Raw genomic sequence first — 25,150 nt, 5'->3', positions numbered from 1 at the left:
TGCTGCCATAAATACGACAAAGGTACACCCATCTGCAGTTCCTTGTCCCTTTACAAACTTTCACTTCTGTGCTTGCATGATCTGAACTTTGCAACTATTAGGTGAAATATTGGGATCCAGTTTACTGTCACAAGTGTTACATTGAGATTAAATGGAGAGCTTGTCCTTTTCTATGCCACTTGTAGGTTTGTTCAGTTCAAAAAGACTATATATATATATATATATATATATATATATATATATATATATACACACACACACACACACACATATATACACACACATACATATATATATCCGTTACCAACACACCCTTAGAAAATGTATCTAGATTATGTATCTTTTAGGTGAATTATCCAAATATATACTGTTTTATTTGAAATCTAGATTTAGTTTAGATAACATAGTACACCATCCAAAAAATAAATTGTGATTGAAGTCAGAAAAATGTTGTTATCCAATCTCTTGCTAGAGTTTCAGAGAAACTCCATCCTTAAAAAAAACGCAATCAATGGATACCAGTTTTGAAAATGTACATTGCAAGTAATATTTTATTTTTCAGTACAAATAAGCACTGCTGACCACTGCTGTGAGTCATAAGCACACAGCAGGAAATTAAAACCAGGCCATTTAATGCCAGTTCCACAAAAATTGTGTCGTTCTTTTAAACGTTCTGTTCCATGGTGAAGCGATCCACTCACTTCTTCTGAGGTTGTGGATGTGAGAAGCACAGAATTTGCTTGTTAATTCAACCTCGAGGCTCGGACAATTGCAGGCCCATGGGAGGTCCTGCACACAGATGTGCTATAACATGCAACAGCTCATACACTCTGCAAAAAGCAACACTTCCCAAAATGGAATTAGTGCACCCTAAAAGATCAAAGTCTGAAACACGGTTTCCTGATGTTTATTCTGATGCTTTGGGCTCAGACGTTGGCAAGAAATGTGCCCTTCAAAATTGTTCCAGGAGACTACTGATCAATAATCACTTGTTCCTAAGGCAGAAGCAATCTAAGGTTGTTAGCGCATGTGCTGAATGAACACCATAACAAGGTAGACCTCCTTTCTTATCCTTATCCATACGGTGATCTTTCGTTATGTCATGAGCACCAGATCTAACACCAACTAGCAACGTTCGACATATACATAATGTTCATAACACACAGGCCCCTACACCAAAGATTCAGTCTCCTAAACAATAATTGACAAATGCCCATAAAGTCCATTCAAACATTGCCAATATTTGAACGAGATTACACTTTCTTCTAATGTAAGAGCCACAAATCATTTTTTCCAGTTGGGTTTTCTCCAAAAGACAACCACCTAATTGCTCCATCACACAAACCTGTTGTATTATCGACGTCTGAGAGAAGCTGAAATCGTTGAAGATATTACATTCCCTGCTTAGGAAACATTCGGAATTAACTTTGACAATACAGTGGACACAAGTGTATGATCATCTAAGCGTTTAAAGGAAAGCACTATGCTAATCTCATTACTTCATAAAATATGCATGATCTATTTATGAACAGAGCTCTGCAAACTTCTTGCATCTATCAAGTGCATGAGACAGGATGTAAGTGCTGTAAGCAGCTTGGAGATGTAACTCAAGGGAATTTCGCTTACTCCTTCCTACTTAACCTTAGTGTTGATATTATGCATATGTTTATGCTGAATCTTGCAGAGGATTCGGCACCAGGCTTCTGTGGAACAAAGGTGAGTCCAGTATACAATGGAACTCTAAATCACGATTAACTGCATACGGATCCCTTCCCCGCAATCAACAGTCTTCAATCAGCTGGATAGAAACATCAGAACACGGAACCTACATTCACTGTAGAACGGAGGTCCCCGAAGGCCAGCTCATACCACATTTTCTGATAACCACATACTAGGTATATGAATTAATTTAATGCAAATTTATCTCAGGTGAAAATCAATGGAATCTAGCATAGATTTGGCCCTTCTGGCCTAACGGCAGATACCCTAGTTTTATAACATTCAGAATTGAAATATCTGAAACCAAGTAAGCAATTTCAGTGTCTACCTACAAGAGCAGAGAAAATTATTCTGTCAGTAACGAGGACTGAGTTATCAGTGTAGACAAGTCGTAACACCACTAGATTGTAGAAACGCAATGCGTGCACTTGGAAATTTCCCACACTTTCATTAAGCCACGTTCTAGACTATATCAAGAGGAAATTACATATCTTGTGTGAATTACAACCAATATATGTAGCCAGTGGCACTGACAAAAAAACATAGGACCAGGTTACATTACGATTCCTCCTGTGTCTTAATTCATCACACACCAAGGGACATCCCTTCAAATCAGTGACCATGGTCAAGGACTGTCTCACATCTTAAAATCAAAACTCACAGGCAGGTCTGCATCAATGCTTAATTTAAGACAGTGGTTGCAGGTGGCGCATTCATTTTGGGGACCAATATTATATTTTTCATAATGAGACTTTGACCCAGAAAAAGAAAGGCAATAAGAAGTAGAGAAAACTAGCACACTGTGTCAAAGGGAGACAGCAGAGTGAAAAAGAACTAGCAAGAATGAGAAGAGACATGCAATGTGGGTGGTGAGTCATAAGGTGGAATGAAAACTAGGCCTCCTTGGTGTTCAGCAGCTCCGACATTCAGCAATGCAGGAAGTGGGCTCCTTGGAATAGCTCTGGGATGCTCCTCTTCGGCTTTTGTGTGTTACAAATGATGCAGTGACTGCATTCAAAGCACAAACAATAGTTAATACTGCTTACTCCCAGGGAGGCCACCTCTGCAAGTGAGATGTAGTGTTCATTTTCCTCTTCATGGCAACTACAAAAGGGCAATTGAAGATGCAGTTGAAGTTTTGTTGGGGTGGCTGATTCTTCGACAGTAGGGAAAAGACGAGAGCTGTTTCTTAAAGGTACAGTGTACCATCTCTGTGAGGCCACTCCTACAGCACGAAAAGAAGTTGTCCCACCTACATGGAGTCAGAATCGCAGCAAGGAAGTCACGAGCCATGATGCAGGAACCGACAATGGCCCCTTTAATTGCGGATGGGGTAGTAAAATACAGCAATTATCTGGGTTTGGTGAGCCCATCAAGGCTGTACCCTGGTGCCACTTCACCTGGCACACCCATGGTAACTGCGCCCCTTTCGGTAGGGTGTCACAAGTTGAGGTTTTGGCTGTTAAGGGTGGTGCTTGAATTAATAACGTAACTGGTGTGAAAAAAGGTTAAATAATCAAATCGAATTGGGGAACTGGAAAGGGGTAGGAAGCACAAGGCTGAGAGACAACCAGATGAGGAGATGTTCACATTATTGTAAACACTGCATACAGAGGTGTGCACATCACAGTGATGAATGCAGGTGTACTCCAAAGTATCCATTAGGACCGACGCTGCTGGAGTCTTCCTTAGCGCCCATTGGCTTAATTAGACCAACAAAGTTGAGAGAAATTGTTTGCAATAGGAATGCCCTGGACTGGAAACAGTGTCTGTAATGATCCGGAGTGTGGCGGCACTGAAATCGTATCCACAAATGAGACATAAGCGGGGCATTTGGACCCAATGGTACATCACATATATGCAGTGCCCTCCCCCCGCCCCACAATCCTAAATTTTGCAATGAAACGGGACACTCGACAGTGAGTATGCAATACCGACGAGAGTAAACACAGGCTGCATTTCTGCAAATTTGTTAATCTAACCATTACTTAGTTTTATGTTAGGGATAATCGGCCATGAACGTTATGAGCTACTAAAAAGAGGCGGCACCGCCGGGTTGGGGGGGAGCGGGGGGCACTGGCACAAGCGGTTATACCCCGCTGGGCCATGGCCCTCCCCTCGCTCGTCCGTCAAAGTCATGGGCTGGCACTGTATATATACTACACGGGGCTCAATCTCGTTTACACATGCGCTCGTCTGTGTGTGCGAGAGGCAGCAAGTGAGGGAGAGAGAGGAGCTAGACAGGAAGACAGAAAGAGCAAGGCAGGCGAGAGACAAACAGAACCATGCGAGCGATAGGAGTGAGAGAACGAAAGGCAACAGGCGAAACATCGAATGAGAAATAGTGATGAGGAAGAAAACAAGGGTGAGGTATTATACTAGTTAGGCAAGGCAATGAAAGTTGGGGGGGAGAAAGAAAAAAAGAGACATGGATAAGAGAGTAAGGCGCTTTAGTTGTGATTAAAGAGAAATAAGACCTGGAAACTAACTGCAAAATTAAGATTCCTCCGCCACATGCCAAAGTTTCTCACTTTCATTTACAAAAGTTATTTTCAGTCATCTGAATAGTGACCCTCAACATACTTCTATCTGAACCCATGAAATAACGAATACATATTAACAAAATAAAGTGACAGATGCAATCATCCCGTGAAATAGTTTCTCCATATTAGCAGTGGTGAAATGGTTTGATAACATTTCTACTGATACACAGTAATTAATTTAGGGTTTCGACCCTCTTGAGCATTTACGGAGAAGGAGAAGTGCGTGTGACCAGCACAGACCCCGCCTGTCCCTGCAGCCCCATCACAGACAGGGCAGTGTAAGTGATCGGGGACTCCCTGGACAATGGCTGCTGGGAGGGACAGCCCTGAGAGGAACCAGTGTTCGCAGGAGACACGGGGCGACAGCTGACAGCTCCGAGGCACCAGCAGCACATTCCGTTACACGACAAGCAACGCACAGCCCGGGCATAGACTGCACAGCACGCGCAGCACCCACAGCATGACGCAGCTAATGGTCGGGTATAGACCACTGGAGGCACCGGGAGCCTGCGAGGGACCGCGGTGCGCTCTAAGCTACAGAACGCGCGTCCTCGTGCGTGGTCCCACGCCAACTGAGACGTAACCACCGAGAGCTCTTAACCTCACCAGCCTTTCTACGGGTGAACACAGGTCGCAGCTACCGTGAAAGGGGGCGGGTGAAAGGCACCCAGAGCGAGAGTGCTACAAAGTCTGTATGTGTGGGTGTCTGCGGAGGAGACTGTGTAACAGTGAGGGGATGAGAGTAAAAGAGACGGGAGAAGGAGCAACAGAGCGAGTGTATGCGTAAAAGAGGAGCAGAGTAGGGAGGTATAAATGGAATGTGAAAGAACGAGAGTGCTAAAATGAAAGCCAGCACGAGGGGAAGAGATATGGAGAAAGAGGGCGAGAAACGAGGAGGCGAGAGAGGGAGAGTAGACGGAAAGAAAGACCGATAACAAAAAGTAATGAGACATTGAGCAAGAGTGGGTGAGAGGAAGGCTAGGGTGGGAGTAAAAAAAAAGTGTGGGGGCAGCGGGAGGGGAAGGGAAAGAAGGCGTATGAGAAAGGAGGGAAAGAGGCAGGGGGGCAGAGGATTTCACGCAACAACAAAGTGCCAGACATGAGAGCCCGTGCCCCCTCCCATTGTCCCTCCTTCAACTAAATAAATACCCAGCCCTTTTTAACCATCTCCGACCCAGCACACCGCCCTTAGCCAGAACATCCAAACGCGTAGTTGTTGATTTTACACAGCGTTGCAAACAAAAGGTTTGAATTCTCCAAGCTGCGCCTTATTACAGCTATGAGGTTGGATAAAACATTGAAGGCGCGTTCACGGAACTGGCTCTAGTGCCTTTCGTGTACAGAGGACAGAGCTGGTGCCCCCTTCAACAGCAGTGCACCCTTTTAAAAGTACACATCTTCAGCAGGGTGCAACACACCCATTCGAAGTCCAAAAAACGAGCGACTCCAACGTCTGCCCAAAGGCGCATAGATCACCACCAGGAGGTAGAGGACACTGCCACCCACTCATGGGCAGGGAGAAAGCTCTAAATACAGGAGCAGTAAATAATGAGGCGGGGGTGTGCTGAAGTAACGTACCCCATCATGGCCAAGCTTCCTCGTCTGCCCCAGGGAGCACAACAGTAATCCCTACTGACCCCATCAATGATCGGGTGTTATTTATTCCCTTCAACCTCTTTCAGAGCAGGACCAGGGCGCAGGTACCCGATGAGCCCCCCGCATGCCCCAGAGTGCCCAGCACGTGCACACAGAGCGATCCATTTATAGTAGCGCGCGGCTGCCGCCAAGCCTTTCAAAGCACTCTGACTACCCGAGCAAGTGCCCATTAAAAGTTCACTCACGTCAGGTGCTAAGGGCGAACCCGAGCCCCTCAGCCCCCATAAACCCACATCCAGATATTAGCTCCTGACACCGTCCCCAGTTTTCGACGATTTTCCAAAAGGGTTGCCCTTTTGAAAACCTTCCAGAAATAGACTCAAAACGCGGATACCGGTGAACGAAACGAGGATCAGAGATGAGGCGAATCCCCCCTCCACACCTTACCTGGGACAGGAGGAAGCAGAGGGTGGCCAGAGGGCTGGGCTCCATGTTACCGCGGCTCGCAGGGACCGGAGGCTGGCTCAACCGAGGCGCGGTGCTGCACTGTGCATATTTCCACTCTGAAGCAGCCTTTGAGAAGACGCCGTGCCTCCAGAGCCAGCCCACTTCCCAACTAGATCAGCAGCATCATTGGAAAACATTGGACGGCGGCTGGCTCCCCGGAACCAATGATTTCACAAGGTGCACTTGTTCACGCAGCATCTTTGCCCGTTTCACACACACCGGGTACCTGCCTCCCGCGGACACAGCCTCAAACTCTGCTTTATTGCACCGTGGGCTTAGCTGCGCTGTAACAAATCACCCTTTATGGATTCCAATAGTATGCTGCTTTTCTCTAAACTGAATTGCTTTGGGGAAATCGCTAGCTGCCTGGACCACCGTCGGAAAGCCGTCTCGTTATTAAAATGCCAATAAGGCATGCTTTACTTTCACTAAATCACAGGCAAATGGCAGAAATGTGCTGGAGCTCCGGTTATTGCCGAGCCACCCTACGGATGGGAGTCTTCAGTGCACTGTGCAGCACGAAAAATCATTATATTTTGCGAGTCCCTTCGTCTCACAAATCACAATGCAGACTGGTCAATTGTATTATACAGGAAAAATCAATCAAATGGAATATATTGTATTAATTCCTCAGCCAGAAAAGAAGGAACTTGCTGTACTTAGCAAGACCTACCAAGGGCAAACTTCAGAGATGCCGTTTCTAACACAAGGATGCTGCAGTAGGCTGCAATCCTCCTGGCAATACTTGCAATACAATGTTATCTCCTCATTTAGAATGGGCTAGCGCAGGTGTTTTAATATAAATCATTACTGAGTGTATGTATTTGACTAATACATTTCAGTAGAAAAAAATAACGTGGCAAATTGCACGCATTTGAAATGTGATCACGAAGAATGGCCACCAATGTTAATTAAATGTACTAAGCAATGATGAACTATTATGAAATATTGAATATATGTTAGACGAATGCAGTAATATATCATATTAAGGGTTATGAATTAAGCTTTAGCTTTATTAATTGTAGGCCTTAATTTAGCGAGTGTCTTGGCCTACTTGCCAGGGCTGTATTTCTTAGTGTTTAAGGAAATAGCTGACCAAGAAAGTTAAACTGTGAATTTCTATTGTATTGTTTAAATGTGCTCATAACGGAAGCTTTTCATGTGAACTGACTGCTAGGAGATGATGTTCTTCCTAATGCAACATTTTGTGTGTAATGTGTGTGAGACTGACTTTCCCAGGTCCTGAACAATGAAGATACTGACTAGAGTAGAAGCTGCAACAATATAGTTACCTGACAAGCCGGATGCTGAGGACATCGCAAGATGAACTAATCAACAACATGTGAACGGAGAAATATTAGAATTCATAGTTTGGGATATTACTTTTAATGGACAGAGTGCGAACATACAATGAACTGACAAATAGGGATTTGGGAGGTAGTTTAGGTGACTTTGACTTTATGATAGTGCACAGAGGAAAGAAAGCTAATTCTGAGAGAAGACAGCTTACTGCCCATTTTTCCTGCACAAAAGGTTATTATTTTCTTATGCGTCTTGATTAGAGACGCGCTTAACTTTAATGCTTAAAGACCATGCCCTTTAAATTCTGATGCCAAATTCTGATGCCTTGCTGATCGACTGAAGTCCGGAGGATGAAGACTGATTCTGCTTTGCTGATCCACTCTAAGGATAGGTATAACAAGATTGAGATTATTATGCATAATTGCTTTTTCTTTCTAGTTACCAACTGTGCTGTTTTGATAGAGCCATAGTTAGATGTTTTTCCAAATTTGTGTTACTAAATTGTTTTGCATGAAGCCCAGCATGCTGATGCTAATTTGATGTTAGTTAAGGATTCTCACTGACTTACGATAACAGGGACTAATACTTGATGAATTTCCCTGCTGAATTACATGTATGTTATAACGTTGACCCAGTTGACTTTGTTATTGATTTGCACCATAACTTTAGAATGTGTTGTAGTTCAAACTTTGATTAGATTACTTTCTTCCACTGCTTTGGCCAACCAGTGTTATTCCTGTATGTGTTTCATTAGATTTTGAGAATAATCTACATGGCCTTAGCATTGCTAATATAGGAAAATAAACATTCTAAACTTTTACTAAAGGTGTGGTTTTCCATGACTGAAAGGTCATGGTGCGTGATAATTACTGACTCCATTGATTATGGATTACTAATGATTTCAGATTGTGTATTGATTATGCACTGGATCTATGGTAAGAACATCTTAATTGCAAGTCAAAAAGTTCATGAACCTATTTGTGTCCCATTGTAAGTTTACTTATTAAGGTCAGACACGCTAACAAATGTTTTACCCCATTAGGTCAAGGCTCTGGAGAATTCTCAAATTCGGTTATTGGAAGCAACAAAAACAAGCCAAAATTATGCCTTTGTTAGGTAATGTATGCAGCTGAAAATGAAGGGGTGTTCTGAAACATTAGCAACTTTACAACATTGACTAATCACATTAAAATATATATATATCTCTATAACTTATTTGTTTTACTGTGGATCAAAACTTTCTCTCAGTAGATAAATGGCCATATTTAGAATTTGGCAGAAACAGAGAATCTGCCAAAAAGCAACAGATGTCATATCTGCTGTATTAAAAATATATTTGTCAATAGCACCCTAAGGGTCAGATGTATCAAAGGGTTTTACCCATTCTGTGTCTATGGGAAAATGCATTGGTACATATGGCCCTAAATGCAGCATACTCGACAATCCCCACATTTTGGTGGTTGTCCAGTTCCAAATTTTAAACACCCAAAGTCAATTGTTATTTGTACCCTTAGAATGTGTGGTGTGCTGTAGCAGACAGGTTCCTCTTGTTATATGCTAAGCAGGGTGTACTTCCCATTTTTTGATGCATCATCCAATTTCTTCTACAATCTTCAACCACTTGGTGGCCATCTTTGCTATGAGAAGCAGAACACTCCACGTTATGTGATATCACAACCTGTGCCCTATCAACATAATGTATTTGGAATATTAGGGGTTTGTAATATCACAACGTTTTATTTCCATGAAATTCCAGAAATGTTTGATCTTCTATTTCTCAGACAAAGTATTTTCTGCATGCAGACTTCAGGGAAATGAAGAATGCTGTGGTTCATTCCAAGGGCTAAAAATAATAGATGATAGCATCTTCTGTAACAGTGATACACAGTTAGCAGTAGAAAATGTTGTATAGTTTCCTAGAACCAATGTTCAAAGGCTTCCAAGGACATAAGGGAAGAGGAGGATCAATCAGTAAACCAATGGCACTTCAAGGGGCCTGTAAAAATGCATCTTTCCTGTTTTGTTTTTCCAAAGAGGTAGTAATTCGAGCCATAAAGGATTTAATAATTTCCCTGTGGGGTCATCAGAGATGAACCTCACTAGAGCATCAATGTCATTGTTGTGTCAGATATCTAGCCTGGCTGGAAGGGGAGGATGAGGGTAGGGTTCTAGTTTGCATAGGATCAAGTACAATGTCCTCCCCAATGGCACAACAGGATTCCTCTTTAAACACAACTGCACAGTCCTGCTTTACAATAAGTAGAGTAGGAAGAAGACCCATCCTTGCTGAGGGCAGGGCAGCAAACAGCCTTTTCATTTGGACTCCATAAACAGGGAGATCGGACTCTTCTGTGAATCATTTATGTATTGAAGTGTGAAGATACAATTTAGCGGAAACTATGTTGGATACAGTTGGACAAGCTGGAACCCTGCACAGGGAGGGGTTTCTTCAATGAAAGGTAACTTCAATTTCATGTTTGGCTAAATTATTATTTTGGTTTTACAAAACTATGAGTGGGGCAAGCACATCTGATGCCACCAGCTCAAAATGGAATATGGACGTTCTAGGATTTAAAGTCCCAACAGTAATGATAGTACTTCTGCAATGTGTCTATAGTAAACATGTGTCTTATGCTATGTGAGTAGGGTAGGCGCCCATCATTTTTGTACCCCAGCTCTGAGTGGTTTTACACAGGGGCAAGAAATACGACTCTTGAAAGTTAAACTGGGTACCTTGAAGAGTCCATGCAACTCCTTGGCTGCTTGTTTCAAGCAACAATGATTTTTGCTGTGAAGTGCCTGTGCTACACTTGCCAAAACTAATAAAAGCAACAATACACTTAAGAAATAAAGTGCATTTTCCACGCAATGCTTGTTAATGGTAGTTCAATATATTGAGTCAAACCACAGGTGAATAAAGCAAATTATGTGTCCATTAAAATATTTAAGAAACACAAACTGAAATCCATTAAAAGAGTTGGAAAAAAAGAATAAGTGTTATTTGATTGGATGTGATAGATAAGGACCTAGAAAGTCTTTGCAGCACAATCATGATGTATCCCAACCAGGTTATTCATTCTGATTATGGGCTTTCTCTTCCGACTTCAAATCTTTTCTGATGGTTGAAGCTGCTCAGAAGGGCAAAACTTAAAGTTGCAGCCAAGGGATGTTCCACAAAATAAGATACAGTTGTTGAGCAATCCCTCTGTTACGATCAACTTCAAAACACAAAACTCGTAAAAGCTGCAAAAATGAAGCCAAGATATCGCCTGTTTTTTGGCAGACAGATCTTCTTGTCCTGTTAGTAATGGACTGCCTGGTTTGTGTAGAACACCCCCCTCTCCCTTTCTCCCATAACCCCATGTGGCCGCGGACTGATCAATCATCAGTTCTATTAGGAAACATTAATCCAGAACCCTGCTGTTTGCCCTCTCCCACCATCTAGCCCAATGGCACCCACTCCCTCCCCCCTCCCCCCACAGCCTTGGCACCTGTTCCCTTTCCTGATCACATAGAACAGGTGAGCCATGCCAGTATTTCCATGCCTCGCAGATTCCATTCTGAAGCCTTGTGTGATTTCCACAGGCTCTCAGCATCCCGAAAGTCTACAAAGCCATCTTAGGTGCAGTGCTATACAAGCTACTCCCAGGTCATGGACAGGTACTTGGCCTCCATCCATTCTAATGAGTTTATGTCCCCACATTGGTACTACTTACATTTTACTTGAAGTCCACAGCATGCCCTACATCGGTCTTAAGACTGACTCATCCATCTCAATCGTTGTAACTTTGATCACCTGCAAAGAGAAAAAAGACAACAGTAGATAAATGTTGATGCACTAACCTAATCACATGTGTAATAGAACCAGAAAGTAAATAACATGCATCATGTACAATATACACCATCAGAACAGTCAAAACAAACTCAGATCTTAGATCAGTATGGTCTTGTTAAAGGATCCAAAGTCAAGTTTTTGAAAGAAGGAACTCATTATCACAATGCCGTAACAGACTTTGGTTGTTCTTTGATAAATTGTGACATAGCAACCTCTTACCCCCCAAAGCCTCAATAAGTTTGGCCTCGATAAAGGTTAAAACTCCTTTGCATCACCAGAGGTGCCACATATTTATATCTCTGGTATTGTACTGTATGTATTGTGATGAGCCCCTTTGGTGTCCTCACTATACTCCTGGGGCTGTAATACACATTGTGCTTCTGGAGGCACAACAGACATGTGCACCCTCTTTGAGCCCCCTGGGGCACTATAATATTACAGAAGGGGCTGCAAACGCTTCTGCAGCCCCTTCTGTTATACTGATAGTGCTGGCACACAACACCAGTGCTATCTTTAGGGGTGTTCCCTCATTTGCATGGGGGTGTGGCCCCATGCAAATGAGTGAATCACTTTGCCTAGGTGCCTGCACTGTAACACCAATGTGGGGCAAAAACAAACATGCCATTAGGAGCTGTGCACCACAAAATGGTGGCATTCGGTCAGTGCACCCCCTGAGGTCAGACCTCTTGAGGGAAAGAAGAGGATCTCACAGCCCCCCAAAATATTCCTCCGCAAGTGGGTGCAATCACTCAGTGCATCTGCTTGCACTGGGATCTCTAATCATTTGAAATGCAGGCGGGTCGCCACATTCATAGAGAAACATGAAGCAGCTTAAAAGTAGCAGCCTCCCTATATCTCACCAATTGTGCTGCCCCTACAGCCGCACAAGTTCACGGCTACTTTAGGGGCAGAACATTAAATGTAATAGAGTGCACTGTTTCTGTTTACATTTAGTTCACCCACTTACAGGTGTACCACTGCAGACAATATGTCCTATATGTAATATGGGCCATGTTAGATATGATGCAGGTACTCGCAACATACACTGCATTCCTTGCTGATCTTTTAATCAAACTAGCTCTGTGAATGCAATCATTGAGCAAAGTGGTATATATTGTTCTATCACTGTATGAGGGAACAGATTAGGTTTCTCTTCCAAAATAACACTATACAGTGAGATATAAGCTCTTTTCTTCATTTGATCCAAGCAGTTATCAGCAAGGAGTGGAGCAGGCAAGATAAACTGGTCACCTATTGGCAACACCTTTCTCTTAATATGCCTATGGGTCCCAAGTTTACACTTCCTGTATTGTTCAACTGTGTCATTGTTGTTTTTTTCAAGCATATGTACTCTGGCAAATCCAGTCCTATTTTCCTTTTCATCAGGGATGGATGAATTTCCATTTTCACATCCATGAAGGTCCACCTTCTTTTGACATAGCCTCTCTTAAATATAGATGTAATCTAGATTCAAACGTACCACAAGGATCTTCTATACATGTTGTTAGAAATGGGGTTTTTGGTTGGCAGTCAGGTTACTTCCTGTCCAAGCAAAAGCCCTCACTCTAGTCAGGGTAAGTCACACACTATCCAAGATTATCCTGTGCCCACCCTCTGGTAGCTTGGCACGAGCAGTCAGGCTTAACTTAGAAGGCAATGTGTAAAGTATTTGTGCAATCAATCATACAATACCACCATATAGCACCACAAAAATACACCACACAGTGTTTAGAAAAATATATAATATTTATCAGGATAATTGTAGGTCAAAAAGAATAAAGTTGCAATGGAAAATTGTAGAAATATCACAGGGAAGTGATATAGAGTGTCTTAAGTCTTTAGAATGCAATACAGTGTCTTTCAAGCACAAAGTACCTGGTTTCTGGTGGAAAATCTCCTCAGAGGGCCACAGGAGAAGAGATGCGTGGAAAAAGGGGTGTGTGCGTCGATTTCTCCTCAGCACACACAGACTTGCGTCGGTCTTTTCCACGCGGGGAAGTCGGGCGTCGTTTTCCGGCGCGCAGACAGTCTCTTTTTGTGGATCGCGGGGATTACCAGATGTCCCGGGTCTGTGCGTGGATTCTCCTGCTTGTTTTCCGGCTGCGCGTCGTTCTGCGGGGCTGCGCGTCGAAGTTTCGATCTCACGGTAGGCGTCGCGTCGATTTCTCCTTGGAAGTCGGGCGGCGTTGTCCTTGCGAGGCCGTGCGTCGAAAGTTTGGTCTCACGGCAGGCGTCGCGTCGATTTCTCCTTGGAAGTCGGGCGGCGTTGTCCTTGCGAGGCCGTGCGTCAAAGTTTCGCACTCACGGTGGGCGTCGCGTCGATTTCTCCTGGAAAGTCGAGCGGCTTTGTCCTTGCGAGGTTGTGCGTCGAAGTCTCGATCGCCCCGAGGGCGTCGCGTCGATCAGCGTCGGTGTGCGGCGTTTTTCTCGCCGCGAAACAAGCTGTGCGTCGAAAGTTTCGGCGCACGGAGCGTCCAAGTGAAAGGAAGAAGTCTTTTTGGTCCTGAGACTTCAAGGAACAGGAGGCAAGCTCTATCCAAGCCCTTGGAGAGCACTTTCACAGCCAGACAAGAGTTCAGCAAGGCAGCAGGGCAACAGCAAGACAGCAGTCCTTTGTAGAAAGCAGACAGGTGAGTCCTTTGAGCAGCCAGGCAGTTCTTCTTGGCAGGATGTAGTTTCTGGTTCCGGTTTCTTCTCCAGCAAGTGTCTGATGAGGTAGGGCAGAGGCCCTGTTTTATACCCAAATGTGCCTTTGAAGTGGGGGAGACTTCAAAGAGTGGCTAAGAAGTGCACCAGGTCCCCTTTCAGTTCAATCCTGTCTGCCAGGGTCCCAGTAGGGGGTGTGGCAGTCCTTTGTGTGAGGGCAGGCCCTCCACCCTCCCAGCCCAGGAAGACCCATTCAAAATGCAGATGTATGCAAGTGAGGCTGAGTACCCTGTGTTTGGGGTGTGTCTGAGTGAATGCACAAGGAGCTGTCAACTAAACCTAGCCAGACGTGGATTGTAAGGCACAGAAGGATTTAAGTGCAAAGAAATGCTCACTTTCTAAAAGTGGCATTTCTAGAATAGTAATATTAAATCCGACTTCACCAGTCAGTAGGATTTTGTATTACCATTCTGGCCATACTAAATATGACCTCCCTGCTCCTTTCAGATCAGCAGCTGCCACTTCAACAGTGTATGAGGGCAGCCCCAATGTTAGCCTATGAAGGGAGCAGGTCTCCCAGTAGTGCAAAAACGAATTTAGGAGTTTTACACTACCAGGACATATAACTACACAGGTACATGTCCTGTCTTTTACCTACACAGCACCCTGCTCTAGGGGATACCCAGGGCACACATTAAGGGTGACTTATATGCAGAAAAAGGGGAGTTCTAGGCTTGGCAAGTACTTTTAAATGCCAAGTCGAGGTGGCAGTCAAACTGCACACACAGGCCTAGCAATGGTAGGCCTGGGACAAGGAAAAGGGGCTACTTAAGTGGGTGGCACAATCCGTGCTGCGGGTCCACTAGTAGCATTTAATCTATATGCCCTAGGCACCTGGAGTGCACATGACTGGGGACTTATAAGTAGATTAAATAGTTCAATCAGGTATGATCCAAAGTTACCATGTTTACAGAGAGAGAGCATATACACTTTATCACTGGTTAGCAGTGGTAAAGTGCGCAGAGTCTAAAAACCAGCAAAAACAGTATCCAAAAACGAGGAGGGAGGCAGGCAAAAAGTTAGGGGTGACTACCCTAAGGCTGTCAGGTCTAACACATGTCAACTGAACAAAATACTGTATTTATTCTATTAGAAGGTCACATCAAAACCAAGCAACACATTGGCCAGATCTAATGTAACAACATGAGCCTGTCACTACAAAAGCAAGTACAACCCAGTTAGCCCCTGTTTTACTATTGGCAACTAATTTCAAAGCTTGTCTGCTGGCTGCATTCAATGGTCAAGAAACATCTGTACCCTTTTCCAGACTCATGTTCCCATTTAACAACGAAAGTATAACGTTCCCTGGTGATTAAGTGGCATTAGTAGAACACCCAACCCACCATCTACCCCACTGGCTGAGATGAAGTGCAGCATGTTTATGGTCCCCTGAGCCCTCCAGGTGAAGCCTCTAGGTGGTCATTCAATTAGTCCATACATATGTGTGGTCTGCATTTTATTAGCAACTTCATGTTTACAGATTTATTGGACATCACTTTCAACCCTTGCTCATGGCATTTCTAGTCAGGCTTTCCTATGCCCAGATATGACCGGAACAACACAGCCAGGATTGTGGCTGCCACATGAGTGCTGTCCAATTTTGACTCACCCCAACCCACTACCATCACAACCAATTCTCCCCTACGCTGGCACTCTAAAAGCTATAGAAGGATCTGAGGACCCACTACAGGATTCGAGGACCACAAGATCAGAGGCCCCACAGCAGGATTTAAGGATCATCAATCTATAAAATACACATCTAGGGCACGGCCAGATGCTTGGCTTTCTTTACCTTTGAGGAGAGACATTCTCTGTGTAGGTTCTGTTTTTCAACCATGTCCCCTTCTGCTTGGTTTCTGCAGTTCACCTAGGTTCCTGTCTCTCCAGTTAATATAGTCTTCAAGCCAGAGGGCAAGATCCCTACTTGTGGCATTTCTTGGAGCTTCCCTTGCAACATTACTTCACAGAATTTCCTTGCAGTCTTGGAACTTTTTGATGGTCTTCCAGTGTTGTCTTCAAAAGCTTCAGCTTAGTGTATTAGATGTATTTGTATTGTTAAACTACTGTTGCATTATTGAACTGCCTCTTGCACTTAGACTCAAACACTGCAGGAGATTCTAGGTTGTGCTGAAACAAAAGTTTCTTATATCTTATTAGAGTTATTTACAAATCTCAAGTGAACTTTAATGTCTGTAACATACCTCAAATGCAATAACTGTATACAACGCATCAGAACAGAACCACTCAAAAATATTCTTGTGCCTGTAGCAACATAAAGGTACTGTACCACTGATATGTTGAATGATTACTATATTGTGCCCATTGCCAATGTTTTTTGGGTATACTTTTTAGTAAAAGAAAAATAAACCTGCAAACTTGAATATGTATATAAGAGAAGAGAGTATCAGTAGTCTTGTGCAGTATTAAAGCAGTCACTTGTAAGAGACTGCACAACAAACAATAGAGCCCAAATAGGATAAAATGAGTGGTGTGAACACAACCAGATGATGTTTCTAGTGTGCCTTTTCAAATGTCCCTATGTCCCCTTCTTTTTGCTATGAGAATTGAGCATTGTATTGGGTGCGTTCAGCACTCTCATTGCGGTGGCAGACTGGCAAGTTCCACGTTCTTCCTGTAGCAGCATTCAGATCTACAGCTTAGTGGTAACTTGAATGAGACATTAGAAGAATTTCGTCTCAGATGCCCAAAGTACATTTTTTTATAAAATGACTTCTCTTAAGGTATCAGAAAACTGATTTCACCATTAAATCAGATTTTGGAAAATAAGGAAAAAATATTGAAGTACTCTGTTCTAGCATTCCTCAAGCAGATGTTGGAAATAAAGATTTTAAACCCATCTAGCACATTCTACACAGTTTACCAACTTTTGCTTTTCATTTCACTGTGACTGCACCCTAAGCTCTACATGTAGTGTTAGACTTTTCATCCTTGGCGTGGTCTCCCTTAACTTTTTGCCTCTGTTCCCCAGGTTGTTGATGTGTGCTGCACTCTGATTTTACGGTTTTTGTTACTCTGGGCACTTTACCACTGCTAACCAGTGCTAAAGTGCAAGTGCTCCTTTACAAAATGTGTAGGTAATTGGCTTATCCATGATTGGCATATTTCATTTACTTGTAAGTCCCTAGTAAAGTGCACTGGAGGTGCCAGGACCTGTAAATCAAATGCTACTATTGGGCCTGAAGCACTGGTTGTGCCAACCCACATAAGTAGCTCTGTAATCACGTCTCAGACCTGCCATTGCAGTGTCTGTGTGTACAGTTTTACCTGTAAATTCGACTTGGCAAGTGTACCCAATTGCCATGCCTAAACCTTCCCTCTTCTTACATGTAAGGCACCCCTAAGGTAGGCCATAGGTAGCCCCAAGGGCAGGGTGCAGTGTATGGTTAAGGTAGGACATATAGTAATGTGTTTTATATTTCCTAACAGTGAAATATTGCTAAATTCGTTTTTCACTGTTGCAAGGCCTGTCCCTCTCATAGGTTAACATGGGGGCTACCTTTAAATCTGATTAAAGTGTAGATTCCCTTTGGGAGAGGATGGACATGTGGAGTTTGGGGTCCCTGCGCTCAAAATTTAGGTATACATCTTTTAGTAAAGTTGGTTTTAAGATTGCGTGTTTGAAAATACCACTTTTAGAAATGGAACATTTTCTTGCTTACACCATTTCTGTGAATCTGCCTGTTTGTGGATTCCCTGTCTGGGTCAGTTTGACAGTTGGGCTGGTTGCACCTCACTAGACAGTAACACAAAGAGAGCTGGGGTGTAGTCTGCATTTCCTGACGAGCCTTCTGTGTTAGGAGGGGAGGAGTGGTCACTCACACCTGAAAGGGCTGTGCCTGCCCTCACACAATAAAGTCTCAATCCCCTGGTGAGTGTCTGGGGGCCTGGCCAAGGCAGGATTTCACATTCAAAAAGAGACTTTACTTTGAAGTAGGCTTACTTCAAAGGAGAAATTGGGTATAAGAAGGGCACCCCAAACCACAGACTTTAGAAACCCTTCTGGAAACCAAGAGAAACCTCTGCCTGGAGAAGAGCTGAAAAGCTGAGGAAGAGCTACCCTGCCTGGGACTGCTTTGAGGAGCTATCCTGCAGTTGCTGCTTCTGCCAGAGTAAGAGATAAAGACTGACCTTTGTGTGCCTTCCATCTTGAGAAGAATTCTCCAAGGGCTTGGTTTAGAGCTTGCCTCCTGTTGTTTGAAGTGTCAGGGACAGCAAAGATTTCTCTCTGCCGGCACCTGGAGCCTCAGGAGAGACTCCTACTGTGCCCTGTGGTGGCCATCAAGTTCCTGGGACCCTGAAAGGAGAAGCAGGCAGCATAAGAGGAAGAAATCCACGCACAGAGCGCTGTGCGGGGAAAAGATTGACGCAACTCCGATCTGTGGCTGAAGAAACGACACGCCGCCAGCTCCGCAGCTGAGAAACGACACTCCCAGGAAACGCAATCGAAGAATCAACGCACGGAGCAGGAGAAATGACGTGCAGCATTGCTGACAGAGGCTGGGAGATCACAACCCACGCTGCGGGGTTTTCGGATCATTGTGTGGCTAGATTTCTGACTCAAGTACCGCTGTGCGTGGAAAAACAACGCAAGGCCTGCCTGGACCCGAGAGTGCTGACTGGATCGACGCACCGCTCTCCTGCAGAGAGAAGAAACGACACGCCACCGACCAGGCGAAAGGAGAAACGACGCACGGTCCCACTCATGAGTGGAATCAATGCCTCGCAAGCCCTTTTTGACGCACACTCACCCGTGCAGGGTTATTTTTGACGCATCCAAGGTACTTTTTCACACTGACACCGTTAGTGTGTGTTTAAAACTACTTAAAGACTCTTTTTGATTTTTAATTGATAACTTGACTTGTGTATTGTGGATTTTTGTCGTTTTGGTCTTGTTTTGTATAGATAAATATTTCTTATTTATCTAAACTGGTGTGTCATTTTGTAGTGTTTTCATTAAGTTACTGTGTGTGTTGGTTCAAATACTTTACACCTAGCACTCTGAAGTTAAGCCTACTGCTCTGCCAAGCTATCAAGGATGTAAGCAGGGGTTAGGTGAGGGTGATTCTCTTTTACCCTGACTAGAGTGAGGGCCCTTGCTTGAACAGGGGGTAACCTGACCGTCAATCAAAGACCCCATTTCTAACATGTAGTATGCACTTTTTATGTATTATCACCCTACCCTGTGTACTTAGCGGGTGGCTTATGAATGCATAAAATACACTATTCCTATATGGCAAATACACTTTTCGTTGCCATTTTTAATTGCAATGGTTTTAAAGTGCAGCCGTGCAGGAGAATTACTCTTGACAGACATACAATTGTCATATGCGGGTGGTGTAAATACACACTAAAGCACATTTAACATCCATGCCATAGGTGCATTTCTGTGCCATGGACAATGGTCTTACAGGACAGATAGAGACCAAATGGGTGAAACCATATTTACTTATATTTTAGGACCACGTCACACACAGTAGCAATGATTAGCAGTGTCACATTGAACTGAATCCTATCACCATCACAAAAAGGGTCCAGAAGACCACACAAAATCTGGGGGGGACCATGCACAAAAGGCAAATATGTTACAACTGCTTAAAGTTTTGCCAGTGAGTAAATGGTTTAATCCCTTTCTTCTAAGCTATTGTTCACCTCCTCTCTTGAAATAGGGCTGGGCAGCTGCTAAACATCAAAGGCGTGTATCACAATGTGTTTGTAGCACAAGGAGCTTTTCTGTAGAAGACACCACGTGGCAGAGAAGCAAATAAAGGTTATTTAAATGTGAAGTGAAGGAAGCCTCGATATCCTGAAGAGTATGTGCGAGGTGCTTAGTTGTGACTCAGAATAAGGAGTTAAGAATGTGTGAGGAAAAGAAAATATGGGTGCGAGATATATAAAATAAAATGATGTTATACTAACGCAGCATTGAAACATCTTCATGATTGGGTCCATGGTGGCTTTGCATGTGAAGAGAGGAATTCAGATGGGAAGTTGATGGTGGAGGAGGAATCGTAGAAGAGGAGATGTGAGCATTGTTTCACCATAGGAACTCACCGTGGCAATTTACCGTCCGGTGACCTCTGCTCACCTGATGGCCTGACTGGACTTCCACCCCACCCCATGCCTTGTTGAATGTTTGAAATAGCACCTCTTCAGTTTCACCGGAAGTCTCCTTGCTGTCTGCTCTGAAAAAAGAGTTATAAGAACTACAGCTACTGTTGAATTGAGAAGATAGAGATTTCAATCTGTTACATAGTGCTTTGGTTTTGTAGTTTTAGTGCTTTGCTAGAGTTAACTAGGCCTGTTTCTGTTTCTTGCAGATTGTCTATACATTCAGTGCATGAAGTCAAAATTAAGTAAAAAAAGGTAACATTGTAATCCCCAATAACACGCTACAGTGCACTGGCACAAGCTAAAAGTTATGAAGGGATGAACAACACCCACTCCTCTTTAAAACCGTCTGACGAGTTACTGAAAAAGCAGATGGAAGGCAAGGAGCAACCAGAGAGGAAAATGTGTGCAGGCAATGCCTGGCAGACAAAAATATATTAATGAAAAGAGCTGCAAGGAATTCACCGTGTCCCCTGGGGAGAGGAGTGTGGATGTGTTCTGGTGAATGTGGGTCAGCTAGTCAATTGTTGTGGAGATAGGAAGGAATGTGATGCACAGGAAGGTCTGCTAATTGGAAAGAAATGTGTGGGTTTGGTAAGAGGACACAGAAGAAATTAAAATGTACTCATATGGAGACCATTATCGATGCTAGGGTTTCACGATGGGCATAAACTATTTATCGAAACCATTTACAAAACCACAAAAAGAGTCAATTAAAATAATGACTTTGGAAAAGCATCACATCTCAGGCAGTTTTTAATGAGATGGGAAAAGCGATCGTACTTTCCAAAGCATATTTCATAGTTATGGCCAGGTATTTTCTACTTACACTGTGTGGCACTATTGAAGGAAAAACTGATTTGCTGAATGAGGTTGAAGCAATTTATAAGTAATTTGTTAAAATGTCAACGGTCACAAACAATAGAAATGTATCCTTCCCTTAAGTATTCGCATATGGCAAATATTCATAAAAAAAAAAAAAAATCCGAGTTGGAAGGACTAGATTTACAGAATTCTATTTACACATCAGCGTTGTATATTCCCTGGTTATATGCCATACTTTGTCTAAGCATCAAAATAGTTTGGACAGTTTCATAACCCTAGGGTTTATCCCTGGAATGCAACACCTGTAAAGGTATAAATAACATCTTCTACCATATCGCCTCCTCAAACCTATGATAGTAGTAAGCATGCAGCAGGCGACGTGGTCATCCAGTCTACATAAAATTTATCATTTGTCCCGCCACGGCATGGTGTTTTGGTGTGAAATTGATATTGTCAAGTGTCGCAAATAGTAGCTTTAAAAAAAATATTTGAGTTCATTTTTATATGACTTAAAGTAAGCACTGCAGAGCAGGGTAAGCTCCTGTGCTGAGTAGCACACTCAAAGTTTCTGATTATGTGCAAAATAAACTAATTGGTACAATTCAGTACAGCCAAAACACTCACCGTCTCCTTTACACAAGACAATGTCATCAGCCTGCCGGTAGTCCTACCCAATTACTCTCGCACACCACAAGATAGTTTCTAAACTTTACTACCCAGACTCTACAGTTCTCAGGGACAATCCCCTCAACTTGTGGTTACCAAGTCATCTTGCTCACTGTCAAGCGCAATGTCAATTAGAAACTACTAACATGAGTTTACAGCAGTACATGATCTGGTGCATAACTAGCTCATTAATACTGGCTCAGGACCTATGATAGGCTAATCTCAACCTTCTAGCAAAACCGATAACTCCCTGTATTTGGCTTGTAGTTCTGAACTTTCTAATTCATAGGCCCTGTTAGACCGGACTGCCTTAGGGCCGTCACACCTAATTTTTGCCTGCCTCCCTCCACTTTTTGGACACTGTTTTTGCTGGTTTTTAGACTGTGCACTTTACCACTACTAACCAGTGCTAAAGTGCATATGCTCTCTCCCTTTAAACATGGTAACATTGGATCACACACAATTGGACTATTTAATTTACTTATAAGTCCCTAGTAGAATGCACTAGATGTGCCCTGGGCTTGTAGATTAAATGCTACTAGTGGGCCTGCAGCACTGATTGTGCCACCCACTTAAGTAACCCCTTAACCTCGTCTCAGGCCTGCCATTGCAAGGCCTGTGTGTGCAGTTGCACTGCCAATTCGACTTGGCATTTAAAAGTACTTGCCAAGGCTAAAACTCCCCTTTTTCTACATATAAGTCACCACTAAGGGGTGCCTAAGGTAATCCCTAGAGCAGGGTGCTGTGTGGGTAAAAGGGAGGAAATGTACCTGTGTAGTGTACATGTCCTGGTAGTGTAAAACTCCTAAATTCATTTTCACACTACAGTGAGGCCTGCTCCCTTCATAGGCTAACATTGGGGCTGCCCTCATACATTGTTGGAGTGGTAGCTGCTGATCTGAAAGGAGTAAGAAGATCATATTTAGTATGGCCAGAATGGTAATACAAAATCCTGCTGACTGGAGAAGTTGGATTTAATATTAATATTTTAGAAATGCCACTTTTACAAAGTGAGCATTTCTCTGCACTTAAATCTTTCTGTGCCTTACAATCCTCGTCTGGCTGGGTTTAGTTGACTGCTCCTTGTGCATCCACTCAGACACACCCCAAACACAGGATACTCAGCCTCACTTGCATACATCTGCATTTTGAATGGCTCTTCCTGTGCTGGGAGGGTGGAGGGCCTGCTCTCACACAAAGGACTGCCACACCCACTACTGGGACCCTGGCAGACAGGATTGAACTGAAAGGGGACCTGGTGAACTTCTAAGCCACACTTTGAAGTCTCCCCCACTTCAAAGGCACATTTGGGTATAAAATCAGGGCCTCTGCCCTACCACCTCAGACACTTCCTGGAGAAGAAACCTGAACCAGGACCTGCACCCTGACATGAAGAACTTCCTGGCTGCCTAAAGCACTCACCTGACTGCTTTCTGAAGAGGACTGGTCCCTTGCTGTTGCCCTGCTGTCTTGCTGCTCTCTTGCCTTGCTGCAGAAGTGCTCTCCAAGTGCTTGGATAGAGCTTGCCTCCTGTTCCCTAAAGTCTCAGGACCAAAAAGACTTCTCTCCTCCAGTTGAAATCCCCGTGCAGCAAATTTGCCGCACTGCCTTCCAAGAATGACCCACAGCCTGCTCGCAGTGAAAATTTCACCACACACCGAGTCCGGAGAGATGCAGCCTAACTTCTCAACAGAAGATCGACGCAGCGCCTGTGATGCGACTGGAACTTCAACGCACAGCCCTACTGGACCGATGCAAGCAGACTCAGAACGACGCCTCCTGACGGAATCGATGCAACGCCTGCCGTGCGGAAGAAAATTCCACGCATCGCCTACTGGAATCGACGCAGCCGCTGGGACTTAACTCTGCAAGCCCAGGATTCCATGCATCGTCCCCGGGGCGTCTGAAAACCCCGCAACCTGAAGAAGATACAGGTCCGCGCGCCGGAAATCGATGCAACGTCTTCCCAGGCACGGAAAACAACGACACGAGCCTGTGTGCGAAGGGGCGAAGCCAACGCACACTCACTGTTTTCCATGCAGCGCCTCCTTTGCGCTCCCTTGCGAGGATTTTTCAACGTGAACCAGGTACTTAGCCCTGCAAGAGACACTTGTTTCTAGAAGAACTTAAGACACTTTTTATTGCTTTTACAGTAATCTTTGAACTCTAAAGACACTTTATATCACTTTCAGTAATAGCCCTACATTTGCTTATTTCAACTTTAATCGTTTTGACCAGCATTTATTCAGATAAATATAATATATTTTTCTAAACACTGTGTGGTGTATTTTTGTGGTGCTATATTGTGTGATTGTATGATTTATTGCACAAATACTTTACACATTGCCTTCTAAGTTAAGCCTGACTGCTCAGTGCCAAGCTACCAGAGGATGGGCACAGGATAATTTGGATTGAGTGTGACTTATCCTGACTAGAGCGAGGGTCCTTGCTTGGAAAGGGGGTAACCTGACTGCCAACCAAAGACCCCATTTCTAACAGGCCCCTTACACTAGGCCTCCCTACAACTCAATATTCGGGTAGGCTATAGGCCTTCTCTCATAGGTAGGGAAGAGAATCATTCAATTCAGCCATGCATCATTATATGATACCCATGTGTAGTCTTCCTTTCTTCCCATCTTAAGAGATGTGGCAATCAGCCTTTTAATGATTGTTGAGATTGGCAATGTTTGAGTAATCTATGAGAACATGCATGCCTTTTCGATGCTGCACCCATTGACGCTGAACATTTTATGCCAGATACTCAAAGTAGGGCCTGACCTTTCCATGAGCCCCCTGGTCAACAGCAGCAATGGGCTGCTGCCCCCTCTACTCAGCACTAACATTAATAAAGAAGTTAAATAAACAAGCACGACTTTATTTAAAGATTAATTGAAGTTAAAGAAAGAAGGTAACTAGGTTAATCTGCACCCCTTCCTATACAAACACCTTTATTTCTAAAGACATCTTGCAGAAAAAGTGTAAAAATATTACAAGGTCTGTTCAACATTCAAAAAGTATATTTCATTAACATGTAGAACCATTTAACCTTAATATATCACATTATATCAGTTCATTGAAAAATATATTTTTAAAAAACAATAGTTTTCAAACATGAATTTACAAACATTAATTTTCCTTCACCCTGACAATGTCAAGGGTGAACCAAGATGCAAGTCTGTAGCTAAGTGCACTCTTTGGGCTGGGTTCCTATTATACATCAAAACCATTATAGTTCATTAAATCAATCACAGGGTAAGGTTTTGTACAATGCTCACCTATAATTGTGCATTTCAACAGCCTTTTAAATATAATGAAGAAAAAA

General features: G+C 43.5%; 1 protein-coding gene and 1 long non-coding RNA gene across 3 annotated transcripts in view; both read right to left on the bottom strand.

The window, feature by feature from the left end:
• Positions 1–6,876, bottom strand: part of CDH13 (cadherin 13) — a 2,224,354-nt gene extending 2,217,478 nt beyond the window's left edge. Inside the window, exon 1 of one of the 2 annotated variants that reach the window (XM_069215815.1) lies at positions 6,306–6,876. In XM_069215815.1, coding sequence (XP_069071916.1) covers positions 6,306–6,350 — 45 coding nt within the window. In that variant the 5' untranslated portion in view covers positions 6,351–6,876. The remainder of the gene's footprint in view (positions 1–6,305) is intronic. The other variant, XM_069215816.1, reaches the window with a different exon arrangement.
• Positions 6,877–11,413: 4,537 nt separating this feature from the next.
• The window catches only part of LOC138268377 (uncharacterized), a 133,708-nt gene continuing 119,971 nt past the window's right edge, over positions 11,414–25,150 (bottom strand). Inside the window, exon 3 of the long non-coding RNA XR_011199989.1 lies at positions 11,414–11,463. This is a non-coding gene — a long non-coding RNA (uncharacterized lncRNA). The remainder of the gene's footprint in view (positions 11,464–25,150) is intronic.

This window comes from Pleurodeles waltl, chromosome 12 (assembly GCF_031143425.1).
Source record: "Pleurodeles waltl isolate 20211129_DDA chromosome 12, aPleWal1.hap1.20221129, whole genome shotgun sequence".
NCBI classification, from domain to species: Eukaryota; Metazoa; Chordata; class Amphibia; order Caudata; family Salamandridae; genus Pleurodeles; species Pleurodeles waltl.
Note: the sequence above shows the minus strand (reverse complement) of the source record. Positions and strands in the feature narration are given on the sequence as shown.